Source organism: Salmo salar, chromosome 03, assembly GCF_965601325.2.
Source record: "Salmo salar chromosome 03, fSalSal1, whole genome shotgun sequence".
In the NCBI taxonomy this organism is placed as follows: Eukaryota; Metazoa; Chordata; class Actinopteri; order Salmoniformes; family Salmonidae; genus Salmo; species Salmo salar.
In genome coordinates, this window is record NC_138293.1 from 11,764,846 (window position 1) to 11,775,613 (window position 10,768).

The window sequence follows — 10,768 nt, forward strand, 5'->3', positions numbered from 1 at the left end:
GCTTAACCCTGAGTGGGCTCCCGAGTGGTGCAGCGGTCTAAGCGACTGCATCTCAGTGCTAGAGGCATCACTACAGACACCCTGGTTCGAATCCAGGCTGTAAAAAAGACACAAAAGAATAACAAAATGTTGTACAATATTTACAGAGCTCTCTGCCTATGCAACTTATGTGGGAAAATAAGTAGGGTCTTACAAGTCCCTTTCTGTCCAACCAGTATACTGACAACTATAATCACTAGTCCCTTTCTATACCAACTTGTCCAACCAGTATACTGAGAACTTTAATAACTAGTCCATTTCCTGTAATTCTTTCTTAAAATGTTTTTTTTTTAATAGAAATGTAAATATGTAATACAAACAAATAGTTGCAGTAGATTATATACACACTGATTTCAGTAAACATGGTAACATTATTTAACATGTCAGGTAATGATCACAATAACATTTGTGGTAATGATGGATCATACAACATGGTACTGAAAATATCGTTGGATGGATGGAATATTTAGTGGCGCCCAGCTCTGATGAAAGGTGGCCAGAGATAGAGGGTGGACGTTAGAGGTCAGAGGTGACTGGAGGGTGGACGGGGTCAGAAACCGTACACCTTCTGTGAGGCGGAGTTGAGGAAGACGACAGAGGTGTTCTGCCAGTCGTCACCTGGGGGGTCCTGGGGGGAGGGGTTAGTCAGTCAACCAACTAACAGGTGTTTATAACAAGGGGACCAAGGGTGTATTCATTATGGAAACTGTTTACTATTTAAGAAACAAACGGAAGCAAACGAAACGAGGAGGGACCTTGTACAATAGAAACTCATTTGCGTTTTCTGTTTGGATTAAATGGTTTATGGTTGCAAAACGTTTCGCAACAAACTAAACATTTTGCAACAGAATTGGTGTAATGAATACACCCCTTGTGTGTTGGATCAGCTGACAGTTGTAGTGGACTTACACTGAGTCTGGATCAGCTGATAGTTAAGAGTGGACTTACACTGAATCTGGATCAGCTGATAGTTAGAGTGGACTTACACTGAACCTGGATCAGCTGATAGTTGTAGTGGACTTACACTGAGTCTGGATCAGCTGATAGTTAGAGTGGACTTACACTGAATCTGGATCAGCTGATAGTTAGAGTGGACTTACACTGAGTCTGGATCAGCTGATAGTTAGAGTGGACTTACACTGAACCTGGATCAGCTGATAGTTGTAGTGGACTTACACTGAATCTGGATCAGCTGATAGTTAGAGTGGACTTACACTGAGTCTGGATCAGCTGATAGTTAGAGTGGACTTACACTGAATCTGGATCAGCTGACAGTTAGAGTGGACTTACACTGAGTCTGGCTTCCAGCTCTGCCTGTCTTGTCCTGTGTGTTTTGTCTGGAAAGATATGGTGAGGTTTAACTTAAGAGCAATATAATATGCTTATTCCATTGTCTACCAACAGACAGCGTCATTGTAACTTGTAACAGGACACATTTCCATGAACTAGTTATGAATAAGGCCTGCATTTGGTTCACTAGAAACCTCCAATGTGATATGCATGTCATGCCTTCTGTGTGTTTATGAACCTACTATACCCAGTTCAGGACTCACTGTATTGGTCCAGTATCTTCCATGGCAGCAGCACCAGAACCATCAAGATGAACAGAACTCCACACACCATCAGAGGAAACTCCCATAGTGGCCTGCAACGCGCACACACAGGGTTACCTATAGCTGTGGTAACTTCTACCCATGGTTACCTATCCCTCCCTGGTCTGCAGTGTTACCTGTGGTGGTCTGCTCCTTTAGCTACGTGTCTGGGAAGAGGAGACACAGACGGAGACACAGACGGAGACACAGACGGAGACACAGGAACAGACTGGGGGCTTTCTTCTGGTGGGGACGTCACTGTAGGAGCAGGTGCTGTGGGACAAACACACACACACACAACAGGTTTCTTAATCCTGCTTGTTCTAACTCCTGATTCAGCCAATCATATCTAATCATCATGTACCTGTTGTGGATGGAGGAGTGACCAGGATGTAGACAGCCACTTGTTGTTGTCCTGCAGCACACCAGTACCAGCCTGCACACACATGAGAATATTACCATGGTAATAATAACCATTACCAGCCTGCAGATACATTAGAATATTACCATGGTAATAATAACCATTACCAGCCTGCAGATACATTAGAATATTACCATGGTAATAATAAACATTACCAGCCTGCAGATACATTAGAATATTACCATGGTAATAATAACCATTACCAGCCTGCAGATACATTAGAATATTACCATGGTAATAATAACCATTACCAGCCTGCAGATACATTAGAATATTACCATGGTAATAATAACCATTACCAGCCTGCAGATACATTAGAATATTACCATGGTAATAATAACCATTACCAGCCTGCAGATACATTAGAATATTACCATGGTAATAATAACCATTACCAGCCTGCAGATACATTAGAATATTACCATGGTAATAATAACCATTACCAGCCTGCAGATACATTAGAATATTACCATGGTAATAATAACCATTACCATCCTGCAGATACATTAGAATATTACCATGGTAATAATAACCATTACCATCCTGCAGATACATCAGAATATTACCATGGTAATAATAACCATTACCAGCCTGCAGATACATTAGAATATTACCATGGTAATAATAACCATTACCAGCCTGCAGATACATTAGAATATTACCATGGTAATAATAACCATTACCATCTTGCAGATACAATATAATATATAGATAATGGTCTTCATCATCAAAATCCACATAACTGCACCATGGTATATTATTTCTTATAAGTTATATTCTCCATACCTGTATCTCTCCGGGCCAGTCCCTTCAGGGTGACAGTGAAAGCCTTGGTCAGGTCATCTCTGATCTCTACTGCCTGGTCTTCATACCGCCCTTCACCATCTGTCACTAGACAGGAGCTCCAGTCACCACTACGACACCAACGCTTCTCATGCTGCCTGACAACACACACACACAAGTCACTACGACACCAGCAGTTCTCACTCTGCCTGACAACACACAGACAGACAGACACAGACCCACAATCCTACTGGCAACTGCACAAAATCACAGGCCTACTGTAGATGTACTCTCTCTGCCACAAGTCACATTGGGAGCAGGTGTTCAGATCTAATACTAGGGTATTCTATATAGACAGGTTACACACCATTCACATACATATATGTTTATATTCCGGACTCTGATCCAGAAGCTAAATTCCTGCAATTTCTATCCATTTTACCATGGGGTTTTGTACTGTGTATTTAAATACTGTATTCTCCACATTGCTGATTCTATTGCACATTGTATTTTAGTTACACTGGTTTATACACACCACATATTTATTTACAGTGCATTCAGAAAGTATTCAGACCCCTTGACTTTTTCCACATTTTGCTACGTTATAGCTTTATTCTGAAATTGATTAAATCATTTTTCCCCCTCATCAATCTACATAATGTCCAAGGACAAACAGGTTTTTAGAAATGTTTGCTAATTTATATATGAAATGTAAATGCAATAACACATTTACATAAGTATTCAGACCCTTTACTCAGTACTTTGTTGAAGCACCTTTGGCAGTGATTACAGCCTCGAGTCTTCTTGTGTATGACACTACATGCTTGGCACGCCTGTATTTGGGGAGATTCTCCCATTCTTTTCTGCAGATCCTCTCAAGCTCTGTCAGGTTGGATTGTCACTGCACAGCTATTTTCAGGTCTCTCCAGAGATATTAGATCGGGTTCAAGTCCGGGCTCTGGCTGGGCCACTCAAGGACATTGAGACTTGTCCCGAAGCCACTCCTGCGTTGTCTTGGCTGTGTGCTTAGGATCGTTGTCCTGATGGAGGTCTTGAGCTTTCTGGAGAAAGTTTTCATAAAGGATCTCTCTGTACTTTGCTCTGTTCATCTTTCCCTCAATCTGACTAGTCTCCCAGTCCCTGCCGCTGAAAACATCCCCACAGCATGATGCTGCCACCACCATGCTTCACCGTAGGGATGGTGCCATGTTTCCTCCAGACGTGACGCTTGGCATTCAGGTCAAATAGTTCAATCTTGGTTTCATTAGACCAGAGAATTTGTTTCTCATGGTCTGAAAGTCTTTAGGTGCCTTTTGGCAAACTCCAAGCAGGCTGTCATGTGCCTTTTACTGAGGAGTGGCTTCCGTTTGGCCACTCTACCATAAAGGCCTGATTGGTGGAGTGCTGCAGATATGGTTGTCCGTCTGGAAGGTTGTCCCCTCTCCACAGAGGAACTCTAGAGCTCTGTCAGAGTGACCATCGGGTTCTTGGTCACCTCCATGACCAAGGCCCTTCTCCCCCAATTGCTCAGTTTGGCCGGGTGGCCAGCTCTAGGAAGAGACTTTGTGGTTCCAAACTTCTTCCATTTAAGAATGATGGAGGCCACTGTGTTCTTGGGAACCTTCAATGCTGCAGACATTTTTTGGTACCCTTCCCCAGATCTGAGACTCGACACAATCCTGTCTCGGAGCTCTCCGGACAATTCCTTCGACCTCATGGCTTGGTTTTTGTTCTGACATGCACTGTCAACTGTGGGACCTTATATAGACAGGTGTGTGCCTTTCCAAATCATGTCCAATCAATTGAATTTACCACACAGGGTCTCCAATCAAGTTGTAGAAACATCTCAAGGATAATAAATGGAAGCAGGATGCACCTGAGCTCAATTTCGAGTGTCATAGCAAATGGTCTTAATACTAATGTAAATAAGGTTTTTCCGTTTTTGTTTTTTATATTTATATTTGCAAACATTTCTAAAAACCTGTTTTCTCTTTGTTATTGTGGGGTATTGTGTGTAGATTGATGAGTATATATTAAAAAATAAAAACTATTTTAGAATAAGACTGTAAACGTAACAAAAAGTCAAGGGGTCTGAATACTTTCAAAATGCCCTGTATATACTGGATTCTTGACATAGCATCCTTGACATAGCTGTATCTACTGCTGTACATATCATTATTGGTATATCTACTGCTGTACAAATAATTCTTAGTATATCTACTGCTGTACATATCATTGTTAGTATATCTACTGCTGTATATGTCATTCTTAGTATATCTACTGCTGTATATATCATTTGTGGTATATCTACTGCTGTATATGTCATTCTTAGTATATCTACTGCTGTATATGTCATTCTTAGTATATCTACTGCTGTATATATCATTCTTAGTATATCTACTGCTGTACATATCATTCTTAGTATATCTACTGCTGTATATGTCATTCTTAGTATATCTACTGCTGTATATATCATTCTTAGTATATCTACTGCTGTACATATCATTCTTAGTATATCTACTGCTGTACATGTCATTCTTAGTATATCTACTGCTGTACATATCATTCTTAGTATATCTACTGCTGTATATGTCATTCTTAGTATATCTACTGCTGTATATGTCATTCTTAGTATATCTACTGCTGTATATGTCATTCTTAGTATATCTACTGCTGTACATATCATTCTTAGTATATCTACTGCTGTATATGTCATTATTAGTATATCTACTGCTGTATATATATCATTATTAGTATATCTACTGCTGTATATGTCATTCTTAGTATATCTACTGCTGTATATGTCATTATTAGTATATCTACTGCTGTATATATATCATTCTTAGTATATCTACTGCTGTATATGTCATTCTTAGTATATCTACTGCTGTATATGTCATTCTTAGTATATCTACTGCTGTACATATCATTCTTAGTATATCTACTGCTGTACATATCATTCTTAGTATATCTACTGCTGTATATGTCATTCTTAGTATATCTACTGCTGTACATATCATTCTTAGTATATCTACTGCTGTATATGTCATTATTAGTATATCTACTGCTGTATATATATCATTATTAGTATATCTACTGCTGTACATATCATTCTTAGTATATCTACTGCTGTATATGTCATTATTAGTATATCTACTGCTGTATATATATCATTATTAGTATATCTACTGCTGTATATGTCATTCTTAGTATATCTACTGCTGTATATGTCATTATTAGTATATCTACTGCTGTATATGTCATTCTTAGTATATCTACTGCTGTATATGTCATTATTAGTATATCTACTGCTGTATATATATCATTATTAGTATATCTACTGCTGTATATGTCATTATTAGTATATCTACTGCTGTATATATATCATTATTAGTATATCTACTGCTGTATATGTCATTCTTAGTATATCTACTGCTGTATATGTCATTCTTAGTATATCTACTGCTGTATATGTCATTCTTAGTATATCTACTGCTGTATATGTCATTCTTAGTATATCTACTGCTGTACATATCATTCTTAGTATATCTACTGCTGTACATATCATTCTTAGTATATCTACTGCTGTACATATCATTCTTAGTATATCTACTGCTGTATATGTCATTCTTAGTATATCTTGTGTAAATTAATCTGGTGTATATACATATAGACTGCATCTGGATCACTGTTACAGTGCTATTTGGGTTAATTGGATTCGTTCTGACATTTCAAGATTGAAATGTTTTATTGTATTATTTGTGTACTTGTTTTACTTTTTACGGCATTGTTAGGAGCTAGTAACATAAACATTTCACTGCACCCACTATAACATCTGCTAAACTGTGTGCATGATGAATAAACTTTGATTTGATTTGGTTATGTACCCTATAGAGCAGGACTCTCCAACCCTGTTCCTGGAGAGCTACCTTCCTGTCACTTTTCACTACAACCCTATTCTTGGAAAGCTACCTTCCTGTCCGTTTTCACTCCAGCCCTGTTCTTGGAGAACTACCTTCCTGTCAGTTTTCACTCCACCCCCAGTTGTAACTAACCAGATTCAGCTTATAAATATTTGAATCAAGTGCGTTAGATGAGGGTTGGAGTGAAACCTACAGGACAGTAGCTCTCCAGGGACAGCGATTCTCCAGCCCTGCTACAGAGGTGATGTCCAGTCGTACCTGTATCCCTGGCTGTAGAGACACTGGACAGTAACGCTGGTCCCTTCCTCTCCGCTCACCATGCTGTTCACCACAGACATACCTGTACAGCACCACCAGAACAACACATATATTTATTAACATGTAGTTTAGCCATACCAACTAACTACCACAGCATACTATAACAACCACCAGACCAGCACACCACTCCAATGCTTCAGCTACATGAAGAGGAGCAAATGAGTGCACACATTATGTGAATGGCTACATTCCAATTCTCTACCCTTCTGACAAAGTGTGCATTCGTTCACACCCCCTCGTAGATTTATAAGGAATGGTGTAGTGTGATGGTGGAATATGGTGGGCACTCCCTCCAGCCGTGCCTGCACCAATCTAATGCTTTTACATGCATAAAGGGGGTGTGAATAAGATCAGAACACAGCTAATGAGTGCACACTTAAGGGAGAAGGGGTTAGAATGGGGAGTGGGACTGTGACTCGGTGTGTGAACGAGTGCATAAATGAAGGGAAAGAGTGCACAAATGAGTACACACTTCAGGGAGAAGGGGGGACTTGTGTCCTCTCACCTTGGATAACATTGATGTGAAGGGAGGCTGTGACATCAGCACTCCAGACTCCTCCCACCTCCACACCACACCAGTACCATCCAGAGTCCTCCTTCTGCAGCTCTGTCATTGTTACTGTGAACACCTGAGTATAAAATATAACACATCATCATCACCATCATGCTCACTGTAACAACATGAAAAATACACATCTATTAACCCTTTTATTATGCTGCTGACTGGAGAATTCCAGTGTCAACAGATAGCAACATACTGACCAGCCGATTCTACTAAACATCATACTGACCAGCCAATTCTACTAAACATCATACTGACCAGCCAATTCTACTAAACATCATACTGACCAGCCGATTCTACTAAACATCATACTGACCAGCCGATTCTACTAAACATCATACTGACCAGCCAATTCTACTAAACATCATACTGACCAGCCGATTCTACTAAACATCATACTGACCAGCCAATTCTACTAAACATCATACTGACCAGCCAATTCTACTAAACATCATACTGACCAGCCAATTCTACTAAACATCACACTGACCAGCCAATTCTACTAAACATCATACTGACCAGCCGATTCTACTAAACATCATACTGACCAGCCGATTCTACTAAACATCATACTGACCAGCCGATTCTACTAAACATCATACTGACCAGCCAATTCTACTAAACAACATACTGACCAGCCAATTCTACTAAATGTACAATAAAGTATCTATCCTAATAGATATTAATAATAGAAACCATCTGATCCTCCCACCTGCTGTACCGGGTCATCAAACATGGCCACCTTGTCTTCTCCAGGTGCAGCCTGCCCCCGTGGGGCATCGCTGCGAACCAGACTGGTACAGAGGTCCTTTACACTGCCATGGCACCAGTACTTCACATAACTGGCGTATTGCGGCCCGTAATGGCACGGGATCATCACCGACCGACCTTCCAGGACCGCCAGGTCACCCACGGTGGTCACCCTACAGAGAGAGCCTACAGACAGCGAGCAGAGATGTTATTCACCCTAATATTAACTCCGGACCCCTCCAGAACCCTTAGATCACCCACGGTGGTCAACCTACATAGAGAACCTACAGGCAGGAAGAGAAGTTGATTAACCCCTGACCCCCTCTACAACTGCCAGGTCACCCTACATAAAAACACTACAAGCAGGGAGCAGAGAGGTCATTAACCCTGACATTAAGCCATAACCCATGCCTGCCAATGTGTATGTTATTAAAAGTCATGTTTCCTCTCTGGTACTGTTGATATTTAACCGGCAGCCCTAAACTGTCCTATCTATAAAAAAAGCAGGATACAGAATGTGACCCTGAATAGCACGCCTCCACAAGAAACTTCGGGTTTCGTTTTTCTTGAAAATAGTTACTGTCACTTTCACATCCCTCACTCCCCCCCTCTCCTCCCTCTCCGCCTCCCTACTCCCTCTCTCCTCCTTCTCCTTCTCCTCCCTACTCCCTCTCCTTCTCCTCCTTCCTACTCCGTCTCTCCTCCTCCTCTTCCTATTCCCTTTTCTCCTCCTCCCTACTCCCTCTTCTGAGAGCGTGAGAAGAGGGTCAAGTGCGTGTGTCTTATGGTCAATGCGTGAGATTTGGCAGCTCTGCTCATCTCCCCCTCCCCACTTTCCTCCACCCTTATCCCCTCTCCAACTCCCTTTGGCTACTCTCTTCTCCTTCCTCTTCTCCTGCCCCTCCTCACTCCCCCTTGCCTGAGACCTGAATATTCCGTTAGTTCCCTGAGATTATTTCCTTGAGTTTAGCTCTGCGGTCTAACACAGTCTTGTGGTGTGCAGACGAGCCAGGTTCAAACCCAGGACACGCTTGCTTGAGGGCGTAATACAGTCTGGGACTTAGGAAGGAGACAGGAGAATGTTGCTTTCTGCTTCCACTGGCTGTCAGAGAATGCCATGAATTTGGACACTTGTGCCAGTGAAATGTTTGAAAAATTGAAAAAAAGACTATATTGCGCAAGAAAACAGAAAATCTAAACAATATGGCTTCCCTTCAGCACTTTACTGATCATAACATCAAAATGCTCTAACAATGTGCTTTTATACAAGTAGAAATTAAAGAAAGGTTTTTGGATGGTTTTACATATTCAACAATACAAAACATGAGCTTCTCAGCCATTTAAATTAGTTTTCTCAATAACTAGCTACCCTTTACTTCACTATATACGATATACATTATATCCTGAGGAGCAAATGTGTCTTTTACAGAGTTTAAAAAGTTAGAGCATGTTTCCCCAGGCCCAGATTAAGCCTTCTCCAGGACTCCATAACACTGTCATTAGAGATTCTCCATTGGGAATGTTGTTAATCCAGGAGGAGGTGAAGCACGAGTTAATCTGAGTCTCAGGAGAAACCAGACCTGAGTTCAGTTCTTACCTGGCAGACGAGAGAGGAGGAGGAAGGCGAAGAAGAGTAGAGGAGTCATGTTCCAGACTGTCACTATGTGAGGCTATGGCGCTGTGAGAAGTGGTTCATCAAGAAAACCCGTTTCCTAAAACAACCCGTTCGCTAGCACTCACTTCCTGCTGGTCACATGACCTACAAATGTGGTGTCCAGATGTTTTGTTTAACCGTTTCAGTTCCCTGTTGTTTTAGTTCCTATCACCTCCAACGATGATTACTAAAAGGCTATTTGATGTAGTGTTTCTTTATCATAACATGAACAATGTTGTTTTTCCTTTTTTGTTTTGCAACATGAAGCCCAAAATTGTACAATTGTATGATTTAATCTCTTGTTGGAGTCTTATACTTGGCATTTAAAACGCATGAAAAGTGTTTTAATGCGTGGTTTTGCTGCACATAAAGAATTGGTGTGTGTTAGAGTTGCAGTAAGGCTTTATATGTTAAACCTGTTTTTACATGTCAATCTGTCTGTCTCTCACAGCTGCCCAGCTCACACCTACAGCGTCAATGTGCAAAAATGGTACGCAGCATCATCTGGATGTGTGCAACAACAGTTCAACATTCACCTTCTGCTACCATTTCTGTCAAACCGTCTACACATACAGTTTGATGCATACATTCAATACATCCAATGTACAGTATGCACTACACAGAACGCACTGCGTCTGCAACGCAACGCTGCAAGACAAACACAGTGTTCCATTGGAAATGAATTTACTTCTGGTGTAACAAAATGCAATGACTGTAACGGCCGTC

At 40.9% G+C, this 10,768-nt stretch overlaps 1 protein-coding gene across 1 annotated transcript; it reads right to left on the minus strand.

Annotated features, from left to right (window-relative positions):
• Positions 1-306: 306 nt before the first annotated feature.
• Positions 307-10,134, minus strand: pigr (polymeric immunoglobulin receptor). Its single transcript, XM_014189417.3, has 10 exons — positions 9,986-10,134; positions 8,351-8,574; positions 7,582-7,705; positions 7,017-7,098; positions 2,839-2,993; positions 1,996-2,067; positions 1,769-1,904; positions 1,593-1,684; positions 1,330-1,376; positions 307-667 (listed from the first exon to the last, which is right to left on the minus strand). The coding sequence occupies exons 1-10, from the start codon at positions 10,032-10,034 to the stop codon at positions 590-592; spliced, it is 1,059 nt and encodes a 352-aa protein (XP_014044892.2). The 5' UTR covers positions 10,035-10,134; the 3' UTR covers positions 307-589.
• Positions 10,135-10,768: the final 634 nt, after the last annotated feature.